Source organism: Diabrotica undecimpunctata, chromosome 1, assembly GCF_040954645.1.
Source record: "Diabrotica undecimpunctata isolate CICGRU chromosome 1, icDiaUnde3, whole genome shotgun sequence".
Classification (NCBI taxonomy): Eukaryota; Metazoa; Arthropoda; class Insecta; order Coleoptera; family Chrysomelidae; genus Diabrotica; species Diabrotica undecimpunctata.
The window spans coordinates 147646633-147674472 of NC_092803.1; the positions used below are offsets into that span (position 1 = coordinate 147646633).

At 31.0% G+C, this 27840-nt stretch overlaps 1 protein-coding gene across 6 annotated transcripts in view; it reads right to left on the reverse strand.

Moving 5' to 3' along the window:
• The window catches only part of LOC140440619 (esterase FE4-like), a 61656-nt gene that overhangs the window by 18442 nt on the left and 15374 nt on the right, over positions 1-27840 (reverse strand). For 3 of the 6 annotated variants that reach the window (XM_072530987.1, XM_072531014.1, XM_072531007.1), the window contains exons 4-8: positions 27573-27726; positions 25691-25876; positions 15036-15232; positions 8138-8315; positions 7881-8050 (exon numbers count right to left, since the gene is read on the reverse strand). In XM_072530987.1, coding sequence (XP_072387088.1) covers positions 7881-8050; positions 8138-8315; positions 15036-15232; positions 25691-25876; positions 27573-27726 — 885 coding nt within the window. The remainder of the gene's footprint in view (positions 1-7880; positions 8051-8137; positions 8316-15035; positions 15233-25690; positions 25877-27572; positions 27727-27840) is intronic. The other 3 variants (XM_072530992.1, XM_072531019.1, XM_072531001.1) reach the window with 2 other exon arrangements.

Sequence of the window (27840 nt, forward strand, 5' to 3'; positions counted from 1 at the left end):
AGGAACATTTCACCAGAGCATTGCAAAGTTTTCACAATGTGCTTATAATTGCTTACTACCATTTGTTTCACCATACTACCATTTGTATGGATAATATTATGAAAAATCTTGATTGTTGAAATATTCTTAACAAATAACCAGGAAATTATTTAACTCCAGAGAAATATGCAGATATGCAACTATGACTTTAAAATGGAATTGCTATTTGCATTTAAGCCAAAGCGGGCATAGTATATGGAACCTGTTACATGCGAGTAACAAAATTTAAAATGACGTTATAATTAAGAAGATTATTGCGTCTCACTTCAAATCTATGCCCCGAATACAGATAGAAAATATGACGATGAAATCGAGTTGTATGATCAGATCCAAGACATCTTACAGAAACTTAATAAACACGAAATTTTATATATTATAGGCGACTAAATGGGGGAAGGTCGACGAGGTCACACTGTAGGTCCTTATGGTCTAGGACAACCTAACGATCGAGGACAGAGATTGTATGAATTTTGTAAAGAAAACGGTATGATCATTGCAAACACTTGGTATTAACTACCCAAGCGACGACTATACACTTGGAAAGCACCACTTGTTGATGGCAATAACCCTGACCCCTCAAGAAATCAAATAGACTATATACTTGTAAAGAAGCGTTTCCGAAATGCCGTCAAAAAAGTCACTACATTTCCTGGGGCAGATATTGGATCTGATCATCAACCATTTGTAGCAGATATTTAACTAAGGTTAAAACGACTTCAGCGACAAAAACCAAAAACCAATGTACTTAACTTTGACGAAATAAACATAAAACATAACATTAAAAAATAATTTAACAATAGAATAAAAAACATCGGAGAACAACAAGATCCAGAAGAACTATGAAGTGAATTTAAAAACCAAGTTACCGAAATTTCCACAAAAAATGATTATAGAAAAAACTTAATCAAGAAAAATTAATGTATGACAGACGATATCTTGAAATTAATGGAACAACGTCGACTGATAAAATCTAATGAAACAGAATTTAGATAGAATAAAAAAGAGAATAAATCAGCCAAAGAAAAATGGATGAGAGAAAGGTGCGACTAAATGGAGGATGTAATATCTAAACACGACTTATTTAATATGCACAAAAAAACTAAAAGAAATGAGTAACATATTTAAAAAACGAGTTCCTCTGTACTCGTTGGCAACAATAACAAAATAATTGTACATGAGCATGAAGTAAGAAAATAATGGCAGCTGTATATATTAGAGTTGTTTGAAGATGACAGGAATAATATTGACGAATTCTACCAAAACTGTACTGACGGCTCAGAAATTATGAAATGTGAGGTAGAACACGTTATAAATAATGCTAAAATTAAAATTGCGTGTGGTCCAGATGATACACCAACTGAGTTGTTGAAACTAATAGAGGATGATATCATAAAAGTAGTAGTAAGACTTTTTAATTCAATATATAACACCGGTGTGATTCCCACAGATTGGCTAAAATCCATCTTTGTCGTAATACCTAAAAAACACAATGCGAGAAAATGCTCAGAATATCGATTAGTTAGCCTAATGAGCCACACTCTTAAAATTTTCCTAAGAATACTTCACAACAGAATTAGACGCAAATGCGAAGAAGATCTCGAAGATACCCAATTTGGTTTTAGAAATGCTATGGAAACCTGGGAGGCACTTTTTGCGCTTAACGTCCTATTACAAAAATGCCGTGACCAAAGAAAAGATGTATTTGCATGTTTCGTGGACTTCGAAAAGACATTAGATAAATTAGAGCATGTAAAATTAATGCAAATACTGAAAAATATCGAAATAGATGACAAGGATATTCGTGTCATTAAAAATTTGTACTGGAATCAAACTGCTATTGTAAAAATTGGAGATACCTACACCGATGAAATCTCCATACAACGAGGAGTCAGACAAGGTTGTATTTTGTCGCCAACATTGTTCAATGTTGACTCGGACCAGTTATTTAAAAAGGCACTTAAGAGACAATGGTATGGAATAAAAATCAACGGGTAACTACTTAATGTGATTAAATATGCAGACGATACAGTAATTCTTTCAGATAATATTGAAGGTCTCCAAATTCTGCTTTATCATATTCACGAGGTAGGAGAGGAAGTGAGCATAAAAATAAACTCAAACAAAACCAAATTTTTAGTGTTTAGTCGTGACCCACATCCCGATGCAAAGCTTCAATTAAACGGAGTCCAAGTTGATAAAGTCCACAAAATGACATATTTAGGAACTGTGATAACGGACCAACTAGATCCAGACATAGAAATAAAACGTAGAATAGCAATGACTAAGGCTACTTTTATAAAAATGAAGTCATTTCTTTGCAATAATCATCTCAGTTTAGAACTAAGACAAATAATGGTTAAGTGTTATGTTTGGTCCGTACTTTTGTATAGTGCAGAAGTGTGGACGCTAAAAGTATCGATCATGAACAAAATTGAAGCATTGGAAATGTGGGTTTATAGACGAATGCTGAAGATTTCCTTGGAGAGCAAGGAAAACTAATGAAGAATTACTAAGGAACGTCAACAAAGATAGAGAACTGCTAAAGACCGTTAAACATCGAAAAATGTCTAATCTGGGACATATAGTAAGAGAAGTCGATATAAAATATTACAACTGATCCTTAAAGGTAAAATAGAGGGCCGTAGATGTGTAGGAAGAAAACAAGTTTCTTGGTTAAAACACATTCGTGAATGGACACAGATAACAAATGCATGACAATTATTCCATATTGCAGAAGATCGAGAAGCCTTCGCAATGGTGATCGCCAACGTCGGATAATTCTGATATGGCACGCGAAGAAGAAGAACATTGCGTCTCATAATCCATCATAGCCCATAGCTTGCAATTTCTGTGATCCTTCTAATTCATCCCAGTTATAAACATAACGCTTAGACATCTAATAAAAGGATGACGTTTCCCATACGGATAAGGAAGCACTGCCTGAAAGTCGTAAACTGCAATGATAGTAGAATCATTCATCAGTTTTTGTCATTCTCCTTTTCTTGCCTGGACAATTTCATTCTCCTTTACATGTTTCACATGATCATTTTTTGAATTATTGTAAATTAGACAAACTTCGAATTGGTCCGCTTTGGGTTTGTAGAAATTTAGGCTGTCTGATTGAAAAATAGCTCTGTATTGACAGTAGCTGACTTCTGCAAAATTTGTCTCCTTCCTTTAGTTCAGATAATCTCTGTGGAGTTCGGCGATAGACTTGCCACCATCAATATACTCCCGTGAACTTTCAGATCCACAATAATGACTCGGAATTCTTGTTTTTTTTTCAATGTTAACCTTTGTACTATTACGAGTTCTTTGTCCAGCTTTCGATATTTCCCATGCTTGCTTCTTATTTTCACACTCCGCACACCTGTGTTTATGTCTGTTTAAGTGACTTGTCAGAACCAGAGGAATCTTTTCCTGGCTCAGATGCTGACGAATATCCCAGTCATGGAGAGTCTCATGAAGGTTCAGATTGACAAAAACATTCATCGCAAGAGAGATGCTTTTGGCTACAGGGATGAAGTGAGTATCTGTTTATTATTTGTGATTTTAAAACTTTCATTATTGTAAGTAACAGTTTGGAACACTAAAACTTTTCTACATACCTACGTCCTACATTATACTTTCACGGTATTTTACTAAATATTTCTTTAGGTTGCGACGCGTACAAGGTAATGAACAAGGACCAACTAATTGGATAATTGACAACAGCAATACACTTAGCTCGAGTCAGTGAACTCACTCACTGCAAACATCTGATAAAGAGGATATTTCTGATGAAATTTTAGGTAAATCCAATACTTATTTATAACTAAATTCAGAAATAAACATGCCCTCCTTATACTTAACTAATTAAACTATTTTTTTAAGATAATGCACATGGACATATTGCGAACACGATAAACACTAAAAATACATCATCTGTTTCATCAGTATCGTCTACCTGTTCGTCGACATCTCCTACCTGTTCGTCGCCAATTGATGACAGTGACAACGATCGAAATTACGCTCCTAGTAATCATGAGTCGGCGCCTCAGATGATAACGATGAAATTCCGGCGCCTCAGATGATTAGACAGTCTGCTAGTATGGAATCAACAAATGTTATGGAAGTAAGTCCTAAAACTAAGTCAAGAAAGAGAGCTAGAAATCCTGCACGTTGGAAAAGTAATACCTGCAAGAGACTGAGAAACACTGGTAAAGAATATACAACACTGTCAAAGGGCAAATTAATTACTTTAAGAAAGGTTCTTCCTCCCTGTAATACAAGATGTATACGTAAGTGTACCACAAAATTTAGTGAAGAAGAGAGAAACTCGTTATTTGACAAGTTTTGAGAATTGGCAGATTTACACAATCAAAGATCTTATGTAATGAACTGCATGCGTCCTTTTAAAAAGAAATACATCAAAGCGGCATCTAGTAACACGAGCTTGCGAGGACTAAATAGAACTTACTACTTTACAACACAAGACGAACCTCGTCAAGTTTGTCAAAAATATTTTATCTTAACGTTAACAATCAGTAAAAGATTCATTAGAACTAGTTTCAAAATAACAAGACGAATTTTTGGAAAGTGAGAAGAGGGGTAAAACAGGTAAAAATAAGGTACCCGAAGAAATAAAAAATGGTATGTACGAACACCTGTTGTCAATACCTGTAGTGGAGAGTCATTACACAAGAGTGAATACTCAGAAAAATATATCGATGGAGGCAAGACACTGACTGATTTGTACCGTGATTATGTTCAGTGGTGTAATGATAACGGAAAGAATCATGGAAAGTTGTCTATGTGTAGGTATATCTTCAATTATGAATATAACATGTCATTTCATACTACAAAGAAGGACCAGTACCTTACATGTTCAACTTACGAGAATTCGGATATAAAGTATCAAAATGCCATTAAAAATGATTCTGAATCTCATATATAAGAAAAGGACTTAAGCAGAGAAGAAAAAAATGCAGACAAAAGCAATATTGGTAACTTATTTTACGTAGCTTGTTTCGATTTACAAGCAGCTCTACCTCTTCCTAAAGGTGACGTTTCAGATTTTTATTATATCTCGTTTAAATTGCTACAATTTCACAATTTGTAGTCTTCAACGTAAAGAACTGGGTGCTGTAGAGTGCTATATTTTGCATGAAGGAGAAGGGAAGTGTGGATCTATTGAAATAGGTTCTTACCTGCTTGAATATTTATGAAAAACGGCCAATCGAGCTGACTCTGAAAACTTGGAAGTAGTCTTCTTTTCCGGTAACTGTGGAGGTCAAGGCAAAAATAAATTTGTTGTAACCACTTTTTTGTATGCGGTTACCAATTTCAAAATAAAAAGTATCACCCATAAATTTTTTGAAGTGAGACTGCCATAAAACAGGAACTACGTTTAAAGTCAATGAAATGGCTCATAATGAGTTTGTTGAGTTAAAACAAATGACATCCGATTGTATTAATCAGCCATTTAATATAAATACTAAGGGGAAAAAGTTTCATTTTAATGATATAGTTATGACCAAAGTAGACAAAAATTACACGGACCGTTATTTTTACAAAACTTCTTATACCAGCACAGAATTTAAAGAAGTTATAATTAGAAATAATAAAACAAGGAGCGGAATAACTACTGATCTACAAAATTATAATCTATCCGCAGCATATTTGGATACTGTTAAAATGAGTAAGAAAAGGAATGAAGACCTGCAAAGCCTCGTCCAAAATAAATCTATACCACCTATTCATGCTCCGTTCTTCAATGCCTTGAATTATGAGAACACCGAATAATATTCCGTCCTAAAATTTTCTTTCATTTCAAATTTATCGGATATTTTCGGTTTTAAGCTTTGAATTTGTATATCTCACAGTTTTTAAATAAAAATTAGATGAAATGTCTTGGACTTATTTATAACTTTCGACATAACTTGAATAATGTTTGTGTAAACAAAGTTATTTTATCATGGTTTTAATAAAAAACATCCAAATTACTAAATTAATACGTCACTAGTGCCTTAAAAAATTGTAAAACCTACTAATACTTTAATGCATTAATGACGTAACTTACAAAAAAAATAGTAAAAAATACCAATTTCAGCAGCTAACAATTGAATTTTGTGAACTGACAGCTTAACTTGATGAATGAACACGAAAATACTTCAATAAGTTAGTCAGGTACCGAGCTATCAAATATTGTATTTCCGCTAAAACTTTAAACGCCGTTTACAACAAACTACAATTTTTAAGTTATGTCACTAATGTTCTCATCAAGCGATATGACCTCAACGTTTACATTATTAAATAGGTTAAAGCTGTTGCTGGTACTTTAAGTAAATGTGTGGTAAAAAAATAAGCCAGTAAAATACGTTCTTCTGATGTGTGCCTCTGTTTCGACAGGTTTTTTACATCTGTAAAATTACTGAGTAAACTAAATTTGCCTTGTGTTGGTACTCACATACATGAGCAATCATAAAAATAGACAAAAATTTGAAGTGAAAAAGATGTCAAGAGGTGAGTCTGATTCTCAGGTTTTGGATGCTGGGGTACCTACTAAGTACTAGGTGGCAAAATACAAAAAGTGTGTTACTAATGTCTAACTGTCACAATACATCTATAGGACTCGCAAAAAGGGAACTAAAAACGGGTGAACATGCTGAAATTGAATGTCCTGAAGCTATTGGATTCTATAATCAGTTTATGAGAGGAGATGACCTTTCGGACCAGATAGTATCTAATTACGATTATCACCGAAAATCCGCTAAATGGAGGCGGAAAGTTTTTTGTAAATTGTTGATGTCAGCAATAGTTAACTTGTGGATAATATGCGATACAAATCAGAAAAAGAGTAGTCTCCCGAGTTTTCTATTTCCTTTGGCAGAGCAGCTTATAGAACATGGCATATCCAATTTTGTGTTGACCCTGGAAGAATTTTCAAACGCCAAAAGAGCATGGTGAATGTTGAGAACCTTTGCCAAAACAAATTTTTACCAGGAGGAGATGACAGATGTTCTCTCAGTAAGAAAAAGATAAGAAAAAAAAATTTATTAAAATCCTTTATAAAAGGTATATAATTAAAATACCCAATCGGGCTATGTCATAAAGGCAGAACGTTTTCGAAATCCATATTCCATTATCAGTGTCTAGGTATACATATTTAAAGCCACTAAATATCTGGGTAAAAACCCGTTAAAAGGTTTAGGTTAAAATTAGGTTTACATTATTTGATCTTATGTATTAAGATGTTAAAGTTACCAGTGGATTTGATAACATGGCAACGTACGACTCTACATGAAGTTGCTGGTCCTAAGACAAAGTGTCTAGGAGGACTTGATAGCAACTCTAGAGTTTTGCACAGAGTTTTGCAATTATCCTTATTTCTTGTGAAATTTATTACTCTTTATCCCGTTTATGCCCCTTCTTTCCCGACTTTCAATTAATATTTCTGTTATGATATTATTGATTCTGTGAAATTCTTTATTTACAAATTCGTTATCATTAAGTATTATATTTTTAGTTTTCTCTTTATCTACTTGTTTGTATTCTTTCTTTTTTTGTATCTGAATTTTGCTGATATTAATTACCTTTTACAGTTTGGATTGCCCATCAATGATCTATGCTCTAATATATGGTCATTACCAGTTATGAAATGGTTAGGTACAGTTAGGTCTTTTATAATCGAATTTTCTGTTAAAAAGATGTAGTCAATTTTGTTTTTTACTTGACCATAGAACTAGTCAATGAACTGGCGTTATCTACCAAAATGTATCATAAAAATTTAAGTAAACTTTTTTACGAAACTTGAGACATAAGATTTATTATATACTTTTATTTATATAATATATGCTCACCTTGGACATACCTGTTGCGTTTTGTGCAAATCTATTGGTATTGCAATATATTTTTTTGATTTCATTAACCATAGGGAAAATATTTTCTTTTTTAAAAGGTACAACAGGATCTATTAATAAAGAATAATTGCTATCCACTAACAGACCAGCTTGAGTAAAATTTTCATAGTCTAAAATATTATCCTTTGAATATATTTCCACAGAAATTAAACATTTTTAGTAAATACGATATATTTAATACTGTGACTTATACTGACCTTTTGCCTCTTCGTCCGTAATTCCAATCATAACTGAAACTGGATTGAATTGCCCCTTCTCAAAACTTTCGTGCATTGTATCATCTGTTAGAAATGCATGCTCATAGTTTGGATCTTCTTTAGTAGGAGCCCAAGTTGGTCTGAATCCAAATAACTTGTAGTCGAAACCTTCCAAATTCTGGAAAATACATTAAAAATAAAAATGATAATTTCAGTCTTATGCTGTTTAACACAAAGCCACACGAGATACTTATGGGCGATATAAAGTCGCAGGTAGAGGAGATATGATTTTAAGATCATACAAAGCATCTTATTTTGGAAGTTTGTCAAAAGTCACTTTAAGTAGAACATTAGAACAGTATAGGTATTAGAATAAAGTGATATCAGTCAACGAATTTAGTAGAAAAAACGGATTAAAATAATTCACATTAGAACAGTATAGGTATTAGAATAAAGTGATATCAGTCAACGAATTTAGTAGAAAAAACGGATTAAAATAATTCACATTGTCTCACTTATAGAAGAGTTATGTAGGGTAAAGGAGCAGAATGCACAAACATGCAGTTGATTGTGACCCCAACACCCTTGTTAAACCGAGTAAGCCAACTGGAGGAGATCCTGTATCCAAACCGGCTAGAAAGTTAAGTCGGGAACTAAAGATAGTGGGTAAAATGGACTCTCGACAAGAAGCTACAAAGACAATAGCTGGGCCGTTTAATCTACGAAGAGCTCGTGATTGAAATAAGGACAATGATTTGAAAATTTTTACGTGAAATGTATGAAGCCAAATAAGATATCATTGCTCCACAGGAGATGAGCTCGTGATAGAAATAAGAACAATGATTTAAAAGTTTGCACGTGGAATGTAAGAAGCCCTTATAGGTCAGCTCAGATAAGAAATGCATGAGGTCAAATCAGATACCATTGCTCTACAGGATATGAGATGGACTCGCTCGGGAATCCTTGAAAAAAAGAACAATATTTACTAGACCGGGCACCTTACTCGTCACTAATTTGGTACCGGATTTATTGTGAGGAGCAGGATTAAACACAGCCTAATTGTCTTTGGGGCTATTGATCACAGAATATGTCAAATAAGACTAAAAGTGAAGTTTGCTAATATTAGCATTATGATTATTTACGCACCAACCGAAGAAAAAGAGGATGATAAAAAAGACTCCCCTCAGATTCCCCCTCAAAGACATACATAAGGGAACTTGAAAATGTTCTGAACATGTAGTTTAAATAGTCGAAATAAAATATATAATATAATATATATATATATATATATATATATATATATATATATATATATAATAATGTAATAATATATAATATAATAAACTAATAATTCGTTCTTAGGAAATGTGTCACTTTCGTATTTTAAAGACAGTAGTGAAGACAGATTATTCAGGAATTCTTCTTATTCTTCTTCTTTTTAGGTAGACATGACTCTATCTGTTTTGTATGTGCCTCCAGTAAGTTGTCGTTCCATCATTTTCGTCGTCTTCTTACAGATCGTTTTCCTATTTTGGAACCGTCTCTTGCCGCCTTTACTAGTCTATTTATTGTCATTCGGCTTATGTGATCATTCCATTCTACTCTTCTATTTCTTATCCAGTTCTTGATGTTCTCCACCTTGCATCTACGTAGTTCTGTCCCATAGTGTCTTACCATAAATTTTTCTAAGTGTTTTCATATCTGCTGTTTCTAACATCCTTTTTGTCCTCTCTGTGTCAGGTCGTGTTTCTGCCGCGTATGTCATTATTGGTCTAATGACTGTTTTGTAAATTCTGCCTTTCATTTCTTTCCCAATATTTTCATTTCTCCATATTGTTTCATTCAGGTAACCTGTGGCTCTGTTTGTTCTATTCACCTAATCTTTTACTTCAGCTTCGAGCTTTCCGTAGCTAGATAATGTGATGCTTAGATATTTAAACTCCATCACTTGTTCTATTATCTGATCTTCCAGCTCCAATTTACATGTTAGCAAATTTGCTGTTATAACCAAGCACTTTCTCTTTTTTGGGGAAATAAACATGTTTAATTTTCTGGCGGTTATATTATATCGGTGCAGTATACGTTGTAAATCATCTTCACTTTGAGAGAGTAGTATTGCGTCGTCTTCATAGCAGATTATTTTAAGTTGTTTTTGTCACATTTTGTATTTTTTTAGTTCTTACTTTTTTATTATTTCATCCATAATCAGGTTAAAAAATAAAGGACCCAGGGAATCTTTCTGTCTTATCTCATTGCCAGCTTCAATAGGGTCGGTTAGTTCTTCTACTTTTACTTTTATTGTGTTGTTTTGGTAGATATTTTCGATCGTTTTGATTATTCATAGAGGTATCTCTCTTGCGTAGAATTAGTGGGTAATGTCTTTTATTTGACCCGGTCAAATGTCTTCTTAGGATATGCCGATTTGTTGTATTCTAACGATTTCTCTTGCGCTTCGGCGGGTCGGTGCATGATCTTCCCGACCTAAAACCTTGCTGTTCTTCTGCTAGTATTGTAATTTCATTCAGTTTATTTGTTATTACTTTAGTTGTTAATTTTAGTGTTGTGTTTAATTAATGAATTCCTCTGTAATTTTCCGGGTTCGATTTGTCTCCCTTTTTGAAGAAAGGTATTAGGATGCTTGATCTTCGTTGTTGAGGAATTCTGTTTTGTTATATTATTTTTTGGATTAGTTGTATTAGTTGTTTGATGAGATCTGATTCTTCGTACTTTAGGAGTTCGTTCGGTATTCTGTCCTCTCGTGGTGATTTTCTATTTTGTAATTTCATTAATTCTTTCTTTATCTCTTCCTCATCAATATTTATTTCTTCGTTTGTCGTCACCTCTGGTGTTGGTGGTTCATTATCGTCATCTTTAGCAAATAAGGATCGAAAGTAGTCTACCCCTGTTTCCTTCTGAATGTCTTTCGTTTTTATAAGTTCGTTGATGTCTTTTCTTTGCCCTCTGACTATTCTCCATATTTCTTTTTATGTTCCGTAGAAGTCTTGTTCCATCTGTTTTGAGAAGCTCTGCCAGTATTCCCTTTTTATTTGTCTAACTAAAGCATTTGTTTCATTTTTGATTCGTTTATAGTGGTTATATGCCTGTTGTGTTTGTAGAGTTCTGTATTGTAAAGGGCTTTCTTCTTTTCTTTACATTTTATCTTCACTTCCTCTCTTAACCATGGTGCTTTCCTTTTTGATATGTTAGTGTTCGTTACTTTCCTCTCTCCAGGTGATTCTGTTGCTGCGTTAATTATGTTATTTTTGAGTTTTTTCCAGCTTTCCTCGATGTTATCGTTTTCTCTTTGATTTTGCTTATGTTGACGCCACTTTCTTAGGTGTGAAATATTTCAGGATGATTCTTATTTTACATAATACTAGGCTATGGTCTCTACCTACATCTGCTGAGTTGAGGCATCTTACGTCGATTATTTTCGATGCATGTATATCTCTGTTGGTTATAACATAATCTATTATAGATCTTTGTCCATGGGTGTTATTAAATGTATATTTGTGTTGGTCTTTGTTTAAAAAAATATGTTGTTTATTCTACGTTTATTATTCGTGCAGAAGTTTATCATCAGTTCTCTATTTTCGTTTTTAACATTCTCGTTATGTTTTTGATATATTATCACAATATTATCATCTTTCCTCTGACTTGATCCACTACTTGTAGTTGGTCATAAAATTATTGTTTAAGGCTTGTTATTTTCTGGGCCGTATGCTCCGGTCTTCCTTCTCCATTCTCACCTTTGCTGTTATTTAGGAATCCAAAGGTTTTAATTCAATCGCACAGAGAATGTGCACTCTTAGAATAAAAAAAGAACATTTTATAAGTATCCGGATTACGCATCCGTTAAGAGCGGATAAGGAGGAGGAAGAAAAAGAGGCATATTACGAATAAAGAACATTATTTTAACTTATTACCAAAACGAGATATAAAGATAAATTAGCAACAATAAAAGGACTATTTGTTTTAAGCACAAAGTTGGTGCCTAAAGACATCCATAAGGGTTCCTGGCTAGCGCCAAATGGTAAATATACAAATCAAATAGACCATGTGGTTATTCAAATAGAATATGAAAAAAATTGAGTTACCGATACAAGATCTTACCGATAGTGATCATTTCCTGGTAATCTCAAAACTTAATCAATCATTTGGAAGAAGAAATAACAGCAGCTTAACCCTAGAAGCACCTTTAAATATACAACAGCTTAAAAGATGAAAAATGTAAACAAAAATTTGTAGATACAATCGCAAAATACAACCTGCATGAAACCTAAGGGAGTATAAATGAAAGGGGAAGAAGCATAGAAAAAATTACAGAAATAGCAGCAAAAAATGTATTTCCAAGAAAAACAAAAACAAATAAAACTGAGTGGTTTGCTACAGATAGAAAAAAAATGCTACAGATATGAAAGGAAGGGGAGAAGACTACAGATGAAAGAATGAAAAGAAGAACGGCAAAAAGTATCTTTAGATCAAAAAAACCAAAGTCATTGAAAAAAAAAAGAGAAAATAGAAATGCGATATATACCTACAGAAAGAAAGTAAGAATTTTTTCCAAGAAGTTAGAAATAACAGCAACGCAATAGAAAAAATACCTCTTTTATAGCAAACATGAAACATTAGTAAAAGATGAAAAAATAAATTGCAATTAAGTGGAAGGAGTATTTTGAGAAAGTACTAAATGTAGATGTCATATTATGAGTATGTTATATTATGAGTATTATACCGAAGAAAATATTAGCGACTAAGGGCCGGTTTCACCAACAACAAATAAATCACTGAATAGTTAATCGTCGAATAAAATTTATTAGTAGAATAAATTTTATTTCGTTTCAATAACTATTTGTAATCCACAGTTAGCTATTCGTCGAATAAGTTCAAAGTGTAATGATTTTCCACAGACTGTACTCGTTGACACCTCTCTTGGCCTCCACCTCTTAGGTGCTTGGCCAAGCGCATCGCACTATTTTTCACTGTAATCATATACATAATCTATAATATTTGATATTGGTTGATTAATTTGTCAAAATAATAATAATTGTCAATTTCAATACATAATTTATATCAAAAAAATCTGTTTGTTGTGGTTGTAAATTATTGCGAATCTGAAACTTGTGAAAATGGACAAAAAACGCGAGAGGAGCAAAAATTATTTAAAGAAAAAAATGGAGAACTTTGATATTCTAAACCTAGTTTTAAAGTCCACATCATCAAATTCAGCAAAAGGGTTTCTTCTTTGCAGCTGCAAGCGTGGTCTTTTCCTTCGCTGCTTATTTCCGTCATCAGAGGATGATGATGATGAAGATAATAATCTAAAATAAATATATATGTATACAAAATTCAAATTGTGTGATATAATTACGTTTACCTCCAATACATTGTTGATAATTTTAAGTTAAACTAATGAATTTTCTTTATTATTGATATTTAAAGTGAGGTTGGCGGTCAACTTATTCGAAGAATAAATATTTATTTGGCCGATATTGGACTAATAACTTATTTGGAATTTATTCATAGAACAAGTCTTATTTGACATTGGTGAAACGCAGATATGTCAGTTTTATTGGTCGAATAAATTTATTCATTGAATAGACTGCTATTTGTCGTTGGTGAAACCGGCCCTAAATAAACGTCCAGGGAGCCTAGAGAAGCCACTACAAGTTTAACCCTAATTAGAGAATTGAAATACAGAGAGGATAGGTAATACGATATTATAGTAAAAACCAACTTTAAACTGACGGTTTAAGATGTTTTCGACTAACCTAGCTTGTATCTGAAGGAATACAATACAGCAGTCAACCTTATAATTCGATTACGAAGGTATTTTGGTTACAGATGACCGACCAATGTCCTAGAGTATATGATTGAAACATTTATTTGAACTAAATAAATATATTTTTTAAATTGTACTTATGTAAATTGTATTTTTGTTTTAATAAAACTTCTTTATTTTATTCAAAAATAAAAAGTTTCTTGCCATTTGTAAAAGATACATTTATTTAATTAAGGGAAAAGGCGCCAAATGTCTGGCAAAATTTTCAATGTGTTTTAAATCTACCCATTATTTTCGAATCCGGAGAAAACTAATAAATATTTTTGAAAATTTTAAACGCAGAATGAAAGATTACATTATTACCGAGGGCAGAAAGTCCCTGAAAACTTCTACAATGTTTATTTTAATATGTTATGTAACAGGGGTGAAAATAAAAGAAAAAATATATTATAATTTTTAATTGAAAATATTGCATGCAAAAGAAACTTTTTATTTATTCTAATAAATATTTCATTCTGCCTTTAAATTTTTCAAAAATGCTTTTTAGTTTTCTCAGGATTTGAAAAACAAAATGGATACATTTAAAACACATTGAACATTTTGACAGGCGACATTTTGCGCCTTTCCCCTTTAATACCTTACGATTAAAACTACTATTACTAACCTTATATAATTACGATGAGAAAACTATTAAAATTCAAAATAAATAGGATCAACTTCGGAATATGAGTCGTCTTGAGGGTAAATAATTAGCGGTTGTATTTCTACGGTCGCATCAATTATGTTATCAAGATCCCACATTTTTTGTTCTTCTTCTATTACATGTCTTACTGCATCTTTCTATGCTTTGTTTGTTAGCTTTGTTTTGTTTGCTATGTTTTGTTCTGTAATATGTTGTAAAGACATGTAATGTTGTATAAAAATTCACGTACAGCTTGTATTTTATTATCCTTTATTATCCTCTACTTAGCTTTTCTGCAGTTATTGTATCATTATTTATATTAGTTTTTACTCCCTTTCTTGTTTTTCTTTTCATTTCCCCCCTTCTTATTATTATTAACGTTAACCGAATAAAAATTAATTTAAATATTTATAAACCCCAATAAAAACACCTACCTCTAATTGAACTTGGGCTACTTCTTTCCCGGGGAGACTCCGTAACAATTTCAGCAAATCGTGTGACGTATTTACTGAAGAATGAAAGTCTCGACTTAATTTTTCTCCTACCATAAAAGCAAATTTTCTGGGATTGGCAATGTAACCCAAACTCATCAGCGGCGTACCGCTTTGAACTATGGCCGATCTGAAAAGTCCTAAAAAATACGTAAATGTATATTAAAAAAGGGCAATGTGACCAAGAAGACTGTAGTCCGCGGACCCCTGGGGACGCGAGCATGTGTTAGGGGGGTCCTTGGTCTTATCTATGGACACTTGAATTAATAAATAAATGCAGATCTCGTCATCGTTACGCTCGTGAACGTGCTGTGAGTGAAGTGAGTAAAGTATGTGCTCGCGTTGAACCTTCTCCACTACCACACTGCCCGCCCCCCAGCAACACACTTGCGGCAATTTACCCTTGAGCTGATTTATTATTCGTGTGCTTGCTTCTTTTGCCTGTTATTACAGTTGAAACTCTTTCCATAAACACAAAACACAACTTTTTACAAAATTTACTTTTTAAAAACTTTGCTAATTAGCACCGTCGTATCAGAAAAACTGTTGTGTCGTATCCCTCTCATTTCAGCCGTTTTCTACCAATTAAATGTGAATGTTGTCACAAAAAATTCATTACTACTAATACGCATAAATCAACATTTCCTAATAAAAGGTTTTAAAAATTTGTTCAATTTCTAAGAAAAAAAGATAAGTATATATATATATATATATATATATATATATATATATATATATATATATATATATATTGTTATGATGTGTTTTTTTTGTTTGAATGATGAGCAATGAGTATTTTTAATAATATAGGGTTTTTATCGCGGTTCTCAAAGAATTAGCTTGTAAGTACTTTTTTAAATTATCTTTATTATAACTATTATGAAACACACATATATATCTAACCTAGCCAATGTAAATTTAAAATAAACTATCTTTAATTTAATATTCTTATAAAACTAATTAAATTCTATAGACAATGTAAAATTTAAACAAACTATCTTCAAATTTGAAATTGTTATGACACTAACTAAATTATATTAACAAAATTTTGTACCTTTCTTTCACTGAATGCCTAAATGAACTGTTTTCTACTATATAGATTCTAATCACCACTGAATGTCTTCGTACTTCAGTTATCCTTGTTTTTTGTGAAATTACTTTTTACAATTATCAGCTTCTACCAATTTAAGATATAGTTTTCTTCACCAGCATTTATACACCACCAACCAAACCAGCAAACAGCATTTATATTTATTCTTCTTTTCAATATACCAATATCCAATTATTATAAGTTGATTTATACTAATCTCCAACCATAATATAATTTAATTTCTTCCAATATACTTGTTTTAATCTTCAATAATTATTTGTGTATAATTATAAATGTGCATTAAATTATATGCATAATTTTTAATCTTCATTTAACTCACTATATTAAACAATTGGACTATCTCCAACTAACTTTCATCTTTCTTATAAAACTGCTTGACTGATTTACTAAAACTGTGAACAATTGACTTCACTAATTAATTGTGTCTATCTTCTACTAACTTTCATAATAAACTGCTTGACTTCTGACTAAAAACTTAAAAACTGCTTGACTTCAGACTAAAAACTTAAAAACTGCTTGACTTCAGACTAAAAACTTAAAAACTGCCCTCTTGAATCCAAATCACGGGTATTTATATGTTTTTGGATTTCTAGAACCATCTGGTAAGAGATCATGTTCCAATTTGTTCTATTTCATACTTGTATGAATTTTCTGGAACAAACCATTTCGCAAACATGGCCATCTCCGGAGATCCAGAGAATTCCATTCTTTTCTATTAATAATTTTGTTTACATTTAGGCTTTTCAGATCAGAATATATAATTAAATTAGTAACTAACACTCTAATTTAATAAAATACACATTTCAAACAATATATTATATAACCCCACTTTATATTCCCTTATGATTAATTTCTATCTGTCAAATTACTCCGAGAGTATTTTTGGTTGCCTATGCACATGGCTCACTTATATATATTTACAATATTAAAATACAACTTTTTACAATTATTATATGCTAATTTATTAAAAATGCCCTCACATAAATATATTTTTATTAAATTCTCTAGTATTTAACTTATTTAAAATAATCAAATACTTTTTTATATCTAATATTATGTAGTATATAACTTATAAATTATTTTCTATAAACCCTAATCGTCACAATACCCCAAAAATAATATTTAAAATAAATAATTTACTTATTATTTTTTTAAATATTAATTTTCTCATACCTTATTAAATTTAATAAATCAAAAATTTTTTTTTTTTTTTTTTTTTTTTTTTTTTTTTTTTTTTAAATGTGTTAAATACATCCCTGTTCGCTGTCTATGTCAAAACAGAGAACAACGGATCACAGTTCGGCTATTCTATGGTCAAACTGTCATGTCAAATGGAGAGAATAAATATAACCTTAATTAAAATATAATGGATATTGTGTTCTGTTTATTTATAAACAAAATCTAGGAATCATTTCCATTCAAAATAACTTTCATCAATATAAATTGGTAAGTTTTACACTTTTTATAAAGACATTTACACAATCAATTCTGTATCTAACCCCAAATTATGATTTTTAGGGTACCAAACAATTTCCATATGTACAAAATTCAACAAGTATGATGTCAAATTTATTCACAACAAAAAAATCTACCATCTATCTATGAAATGGATCTATCAGTAAGTTTTTTTTTTTTTTTTTAATTCTTTGTTTAGTTGACATATTGGGCATTGGGTAGTAATTTCTTTTGCTATACTTATGTCATTCTTTGCAAAATAATTGTTCCTAAATAGCATCCATAGCTTTCTTGAACCAATATGCATATAATTGTTATGTAAATTTTTCAATATTTTCTTTGCTAAAGTTCTAGTTATTACATATACTTCTATGCCATTTATTATTTTATAATATACTCCATCTTTCCTAAGGACTTTTTGTTTTTCACTCAAATTGATCTGATCTCTTATAATTTCTTCTTTAGAATATAATCCAGTATTTTCTACTAATTGATTTAATCCAATTTTTATTGTTCGCTGCCCTTTTTGTGGTGTATTTTCTAACCTTGATAAAGCATCTGCCACTATATTGGATTTTCCAGAAATGTATTTGATTTCAAAGCAGTATTCACTAAGTATTAGACTCCACCGATGTATTCTACTGTTTCCATATTTGTTATTTAATATAGACGTTAAAGCTTGGTGATCTGTTTCTATTGTAAATTCATTACCCAACAAATAAAATCTTAATTTTGTGACACAGTGTATTATACTTGCTAGTTCTAATTCTGAAACTGAGTAACCTTTTTCATGTGGCTTTGTAATTCTTGAAATGAATTGTATTGGGTATTCGACCCCATCATGTATTTGTAATAATACCCCTGATAATCTCTCTATTGATGCATCTGTTCTTAATATGAATGGCTGTGTGTAGTCAGGATAGTATATTTTCAAATTTGACAGAAAAATGTTTTTAATTTCTTGGAATGCTAGTTCTCTTCTCTGATCCCATCTCCATTTTACACCTTTTCTCAGTAGTTCAAGTAATGGAATTTCTTTTATACTTAGATCTGGTATCATCCTTTTATAATAATTAATTATTCCAATAAATCCTCTTAAAGTTCTTAAATTTTGTGGTGTTTTATATTCCTGAATGACTTGTGTCCGTTCTGGATCCATTTCGATTCCCTTAGTGTTAAGTTTATAACCTAGATATATGACTTCTTTTTGAAAAAATGTACATTTTTCTTGATTTATTTTTAGTCCAACTTTGTCTAATCTATTTATTATAATTTTTAGGTGTTTCTCATGATCTTCAGCTGTTTTAGAAAAAATTAATATATCATCAATGTAGTGAATTACAAAATGTTCATATTGATCCAAAATATCATGAAGACATCTACATAGAGCACTGCAAGATGATTGAAGTCCAAATGGTACTACTTTGAATTGATATACTACTCCATCTATCTGAAATCCTGTATACTGTCTACTTTTTCTTTCTAGAGGTATTAACCAGAAACTATGCTGTAAATCGATTTTAGTGAAAAATGACATTCCTGTAATTCTTCCTAGTATTCCATCTATACTCATTGGTGCTTCAAATTGCTTTTCAGTAATCTTGTTAATATTCCTTGCATCCAAACATAACCTGATTTCACCTGATCTTTTTCGTACTACTACTATGGGGTTAATAAAACGTGTGTCTGCCTTCTCAATGATCCCATCTTCTAACATATTATTAATTGTTTTGTTTACTTCTTCTCTGTATTTATATGGTATTGGGTATGATTTTGTTTTAAAATCTTTTTCTTCTTTAACTTTTATACTATGGATATAATTTTGTGCAATTCTATTTTCTTTATTGACAAGTCCCTTGTGTTGCTGCAATATGGAAATGACTATCGATTTATATTCTTCAGGGCAATTTAAAACTTTCATTATATCTTCTTCTTTACAAATAAAATTATTCTTCATTATGTACTCATTATTCCTTGCTTCCAATTTTACGCACTCCGCCTCGTAGGCATCCATCTGCTTAAAATTTCCATTCCTTAAATATTCACTACAATAATTATTCTTTACATTCTTTTGGGACATAGCCCTATCATCAAAATACATTTCTTCTTCATAAACATCATTATTTTCTTTTAATAATATCCTATCAACTCTTATTCCTTCTTCTACCTCATCTTTCTGCATAAATTTAATTATTTGCCCTTCCAAAGTTACCATTTTTTCTTCAAAATCTATCTTTACTTTCTTCTTTTCCAATTCATCATTTCCCATTAATATATCAACACATAAATCCTTGACAATAAATCCTTGCATATTAATTTCTTTATTAAGAATATTAATTTTAAAATTGGCTAGTTTATCAATTTCACCCAACTTCTTATTATTTGCACCAACAATTTTAATTTTTGGAATCTTTATTATATCTGATAATTTTAATGTATTAAAAATAAAATTCTCCGAGACTAAAGTACTTTCTGAACCAGTATCTATCATAATTTTAATCATTTTATTTTTGGCCAAAGCATTTATATAAATTAAATTAATAGATTCAATAATTTTCTCTTCATCTAAAGAAATAAATTCAGAAGGTTTTTCATAATAGCAATGGCCTAACTTGTAATTCAGAAAGTTTACTGCACAAAATTTTGATTATTAGAATTGTCAGATTGTATCTGACCACTTGGATCTGATGTCCTATGTCTTTCTCTACTATGACTTCTACTCACATTTTCCTGCCTTGTAGTACTTCGTTCCCTGTCTTCGCAGCTTCTATTCCTTCGAACACAATTTACCTGTCTGTTATAGTTAGGTCGCTCTGTATTTCTTCTATTGTTAAAATCTTGTCTATTATTATTAGTACTGTTATTAAAATGTTGTCTATTATAACTAGTATTGTTATTACAATTTTGTCTAATTTGATTACTGTTATTATTATTAAAATTTTGTAAATTATTACCATACCTAGTATTATTGTTATATGATTGTCTATATTGTTGATTATCATTTTTATTATATTGAAAGTTATTATTGTTTTTTCTGTTGTTATTATTATTTGTCATATTGCCTCTTTGTATTCTTTGAATAAAATTAATAAAACTATCTATTGTTTGAATATTTTGTACAGTTACGGTTTGCACAACATCAGCATCAAAATGTCTAGATACATTTAAGACTGTTTCATCCTCTCTAAGTGGTGGTTCTAAATATTTTGCAACTGTTATCAATTTCAATGCATAATCTACCATATTTGATTTTAAATTTTGATTATACTTTCCAAAATATAGAATTTCTCTAAACTTTGCTTGCTCTAATTCACCCCAATAATAATTTAAAAATTTATTTTCAAATGTTTGAAAGTTATCTAAATCATTTTCAATACTAGCAAACCAAGTTGCTGCATTGTCATTTAATGTCACTCTAATATAATCTTTAATATCATTAATATTATTCACAAATCTTAATTTATGTTTTAAACTATTTATGTATACTCTAGGATGCAAATTTTTTATATTACCAGAGAATTTAATCCCAGTCTCATTTGTTAAATTTAAGTAAGGTCTCCCTATGTCTCTCATTTGTGAAATATCATCTATTCTCTGTTCCACATTTCTTATTTGATTACTATTTATTTATATATTTTGTTGTATATCGTCTAATTTTTCTTCTGTGTTTCTCCTGTCTTCATTAATTTTTACTTCTAAGTTACATTTCTCCAACTCTATTTTCTGTTCTATATCTATTTTATTATCTTGAATAATCCTCTTTACTTCTGTCCTCTCATTTTCTATCCTTTTCTTGTAGTCATTCCGTATACTTTTTATTTCATTTGCTACTTTTTTCTCTGCAGTTTGAAGTTTTTTATCCATTTGTTTTTCTATTTGCTTTACAATTTTATTATTATTATCTTCTATTTTCTTTTCTAATTTTCTATAATTCTCTTCCAATTTCTGTTCCATTTTTTTCATGTCCTCTTTGACTTCTTTTGAATTCTCTTCCATTTTTTTCGTATTCTCTTCCATTGTCTTGTTCATCTGCATCATTAATGACATCAAAGCTGCCATATTGACATTTTCCTCTCTTTCTGGATTCATTTCTGCAGTATCTTGTGGAACTTGAACTAAACTCTCCTCTTGTATAGGTTGTGTTTCTACTTCCACATCTTCTTCATTCTTTTTGCTTCTTGTACCTTTCTTTCCTTGAGACATTTTGAGACTTTACTTGTTCAAATATAATTAAAAATAAAATCTATAATTTTTTCTTTCTACTGATAATTAATTTAATTATATGAGAGCACTTATCTTCCCAAACTAATTCTTTTAAATAGAGAGCCACCGCGTTGGGTGCCAAATTGTTATGATGTGTTTTTTTTGTTTGAATGATGAGCAATGAGTATTTTTAATAATATAGGGTTTTTATCGCGGTTCTCAAAGAATTAGCTTGTAAGTACTTTTTTAAATTATCTTTATTATAACTATTATGAAACACACATATATATCTAACCTAGCCAATGTAAATTTAAAATAAACTATCTTTAATTTAATATTCTTATAAAACTAATTAAATTCTATAGACAATGTAAAATTTAAACAAACTATCTTCAAATTTGAAATTGTTATGACACTAACTAAATTATATTAACAAAATTTTGTACCTTTCTTTCACTGAATGCCTAAATGAACTGTTTTCTACTATATAGATTCTAATCACCACTGAATGTCTTCGTACTTCAGTTATCCTTGTTTTTTGTGAAATTACTTTTTCCAATTATCAGCTTCTACCAATTTAAGATATAGTTTTCTTCACCAGCATTTATACACCACCAACCAAACCAGCAAACAGCATTTATATTTATTCTTCTTTTCAATATACCAATATCCAATTATTATAAGTTGATTTATACTAATCTCCAACCATAATATAATTTAATTTCTTCCAATATACTTTTTTTAATCTTCAATAATTATTTGTGTATAATTATAAATGTGCATTAAATTATATGCATAATTTTTAATCTTCATTTAACTCACTATATTAAACAATTGGACTATCTCCAACTAACTTTCATCTTTCTTATAAAACTGCTTGACTGATTTACTAAAACTGTGAACAATTGACTTCACTAATTAATTGTGTCTATCTTCTACTAACTTTCATAATAAACTGCTTGACTTCTGACTAAAAACTTAAAAACTGCTTGACTTCAGACTAAAAACTTAAAAACTGCTTGACTTCAGACTAAAAACTTAAAAACTGCCCTCTTGAATCCAAATCACGGGTATTTATATGTTTTCGGATTTCTAGAACCATCTGGTAAGAGATCATGTTCCAATTTGTTCTATTTCATACTTGTATGAATTTTCTGGAACAAACCATTTCGCAAACATGGCCATCTCCGGAGATCCAGAGAATTCCATTCTTTTCTATTAATAATTTTGTTTACATTTAGGCTTTTCAGATCAGAATATATAATTAAATTAGTAACTAACACTCTAATTTAATAAAATACACATTTCAAACAATATATTATATAACCCCACTTTATATTCCCTTATGATTAATTTCTATCTGTCAAATTACTCCGAGAGTATTTTTGGTTGCCTATGCACATAGCTCACTTATATATATTTACAATATTAAAATACAACTTTTTACAATTATTATATGCTAATTTATTAAAAATGCCCTCACATAAATATATTTTTATTAAATTCTCTAGTATATAACTTATTTAAAATAATCAAATACTTTTTTATATCTAATATTATGTAGTATATAACTTATAAATTATTTTCTATAAACCCTAATCGTCACAATATATATATATATATATATATATATATATATATATATATATATATATATATATATATATATATATATATAATATTAGAATTATTAGAATAATTTGACGTATATATATATATATATATATATATATATATATATATTCTTTTTCTTCTTGATGTGCCTATCCGTTACGAATGTTGGCGATCATCATGGCAATCTTTATCTTATCTGCAGCAGCGCGGAAAAGCTGCACAGATGTTGTATTGAACTAGATTATTAGGTTCTTTTACCAAGATGTCCTTCTTATTCCTGGACCTCGTTTTCCAAATATTTTTCCTTGCAGGATGGCTTGAAGGAGAGCATATCTGAATTCAGTTCGCATACTATGTCCGAAGAACTGTAACTTTCGAGATTTGATGGTGGCCAGTACCTCTCGCTTCTTATTTATTTTTCTGAGGACCTCTTCATTTGTGACTCGGTCAGTCCACGGGATCTTAAGCATTCTTCGATATAGCCACATCTCAAATGCTTCCAGTTTTCTGCATATATCTTCGTTCAAGGTCCACGATTCAACACCATAAAAAAGGACAGAGAAGACGTAGCATAGCAGCATTCTTAGTTTTGTATCAAGACAAGTTGTGACTCTTGAAGAAGGTCCCAATCCGATTAAAGGTGGATCTATCTTTTCTGATGCGTGCTCTAATCTCCTGGTTGTTGGTCCATTCTTCATTTATTATGGTGCCGAGGTAGTTGTAGTACGTCACTCGTTCTACAGGGGATTGGTTGACGTAGAGTTGACTTTCTGATATTATTTTCTTGCTAAATATCATAAGCTTTGTCTTCTCAACGTTTATATTGAGTCCATATTATTGACTGTAATACGTGATTTTGTTCACAAGAACTTGTAGGTCTTCTAAGTTATCCTCAAATACTATGGTGTCATCTCCATATCTGATGTTGTTTAGCCGGTAACCATTTAGTAGAATACTTTTTTTAGTTTCGTGCAAAACTTCGATAAATATTCTTTCAGAGTACATATTGAAGATTAGAAGAGACAATTAATATTTAAATGGGAATAAGCCACAATTAAAGGTTAAAATACATTTATTGACGTTTCAATTTCCACTTCGGAAATCGTTCTCAAAATACAAACATTAGTTTTTTGTTTCACTAATTCACTAATGTTTGTATTTTGAGAACGATTTCCGAAGTGGAAATTGAAACGTCAATAAATGTATTTTAACCTTTAATTGTGGCTTATTCCCATTTAAATATTAATTAATTTAAAATGCCACAAGAAAATAGCTTCAGAACAATATAGAAGAGACAAAATACAGCCTTGCCTCACTCCACGCATGATTTTTACATAGTCAGTGTGTTTACCTTCAACTCTGAGATTTGCTGTCTGATTCCAGTAAAGATTTCTAATTATTTTCAGATCTTGGTTGTTAATTCCTGTTTCTTTTAGTATTTTCATCATCTTGGGCTGCTGTACTCGATAAAACGCTTTCTCGTAATCAATCAGACATGCGTATACGTCGCAGTTGACGTCTCTGCATCTCTGGAATAAGTCGTACTGAAAACAAAGCCTCTCTAGTACCAACAGCATTTGTGAACCCGAACTGGTTGGGGGAAATTTGACTTTCACACTGCTTGTAGATTCCCTTACGAATTATCTTTAGGAACAATTTTAGGAAATGACTCGTAAGGCTTATAGTACGGTAATCTTTGCATTTTTGGTTCCTTTTTTTTGGAAGTGCAATAAAATCAGATTTCAGCCATTCTGTTGGTATTTCTCCAGAATTGTATATGTTGTTGAATATCTTTGCGATTATTGCTATTGATTCGTTGTCCATTAGTTTGAGTAGTTCCGCTTGTATATTATCAGATCAGGGCCTGCCGCTTTGCCATCCTTTAACTGTGTTATTGCGGAATAAACTTCCTGCTGTAATGTTCTTGGTCTATCATTTACCTCTGCTTCTAGCTCATAGGTGTTATCTCTTTGGTCTTATAGTTTTTCTAGATATTCCTTCGACGTTCTTATTTTACTCTGTTTGTCTAAGATATAATTCCCAGTAACCAGAATATATATATATATATATATATATATATATATATATATATATATATATATATATATATATATGTATAAATATAAATTATATAATCTATCTTATTCATAGGAGAGACTATTTACTTTTAGAAAAATTTATTTTGTAACTCATACTTTGAAGGTTTTTAACTTACCTTTTGATTTTTTACTAAGTATGTGATATCCAGTAGCAACTGCTCCTGCACTATGACCTCCCAAAGTTACTTTTGCAGGATCTCCACCAAACAGTTCGATATTTTGATTTACCCATTTAAGAACCATTAACTGATCTTTAAGGCCTAAGTTTGCGGGGATAACATTATCTTCCGTTGATAAAAATCCTATAAAAATAAAATACTTTAATAGAGAGAAATAAGTAAACTTTCTTCGGTATAAACTGTCCATGTTAAAAAATATTTAAAATGATGGATGGAGGTATCGTAAAACGTGAAATATAATGTTTTATTAAACGTTGATGATAATTATCATAATACCTTTCGCCAAATTGCAGAGCATACAGGCCCAACTCAATGATCGATATTATATGTTGAAAGATGAAAAGTACCGTCCGTACAAAATTCAGTTACATCAAGAACTCAGCGAAGATGATCCTGAAGAACATCTATTTTTTAAAACATAAATTTCCAAAACTCTGGTCTCAGGCAAAAACTATTCCCATTAATAAACCCTAGAACCCCAAGGATATACCCTAATCGTACTATCCTATTTCGCTCACATGAAACATACGCAAAATACTGAAAAAATTTTTAAATCTTCGTCTAACATGGTATTTAGACACAAAAGATCTTTATACCCGCTCCTTCAAAGTGGTTTTTGCAAGGGAATGTATACATTTGGTAATCATATCTCGCTATAGAGCTCAATTAAGAAGCCTTTGCAAACAATCAGAAGTTAGTTGCAATACTTATATATATCATCAGGTTATCGACGTGTATAAGAAAGACGTAATATGGTAGTAGACAATTAGAACAAACATTTCTCGCTAGTACTTTGATTTCCAGTCAGGATTTTTCCATTTCGTTTCCTTCGTCTAGTATTGTCCTTTTCCAAGATTTTTTCAGCTCTGCCTACTTTCCGTCAGTCTTGAGGGTTCCAATCCAGCGCTGTCCTGGCAATGTCATCTGGTTCCAATCCAGCGCTGTCCTGGCAATGTCATCTGGGTTCCAAGTGTATGGCATAGCCATCTCCCTTCTCTTTGCCTTATTTGCTTTATGACATTTTCTTAGCTGGCTCGGTTCCATAAATTTTCGTTCAACATTCGATTTTTAATTTCGTTTTAGTTGGGCAAATCTTGGATTTTCACGTGGTATTTAGCATACTGTAGGCATTAAAACACATTAATTCTTTCCTGCACATCACACTCTGTACCAATGTTACAGTAAATTAGGCTGCCCAGATAACACATTTCACAACTCTCTCAATTTCCTATTTGTTCCCACTTTGCATTGCATTCCTTTGGTTTTGTTGATGTTTATTTTTATACCAAACTTCTTTGATTCTTCTTGTAATCTGTTTACTTGGAGTGGCAAGTTCGGTTTTGTTGTCCCAGGAGGCATATATCATCAGCGTAATCTAGATCTGTTTGTTTGTTAATGTCCAGTAAATTCCTCTATTAGACTTTACTTTGTTTAGCACAGTTATTGGGTCATATGTTACGCCGTTGTGTAGGACTTTTCCTTCTGCATCACTGTAAAGTTCTTTGATTAGAATTATTATTAATAAATTAAAAATTGTTATATCAATAATAAAAAACAATAATTATTAAGGAGAGGACGAGAAACGCAGCTAACTTATTAATTTAGTGTAGCTAGTTGTATACAAGACGTAAGATGAATAAAAACAAATTTTAGATTTAGAATATGAATTTGTTAATAACAAATAAAATAATATACCGAACCCAAAAATAGCTGTATACTGTTAGCAGAAAAAGTAAAATTTTGCCACCGTTTACTAAACGGTGTAGGTTTAATAAATACCATACATTAGAACCTATCCATAAAATAATTTGTTTCTTACCCAAAGTATTCATTCTGTAGTTAAATGAAACAACCACAACACCTTCATCTACGAGATAATGGAAATCATATCCTGTAGGATTTCCATAGATAAAAAATCCGCCGTATATGAATACATAAACGGGAAAACCAGTAACATTATCTTTATATGGAAGCTAAAATAATAATCAAAAATATTTTAATCTATTTATTTTGTAATTAAATATGATCCAAAGCACATTATTTATGATGATAATATGAACCTATTATCCCCTGAGATTTCCAAAAGA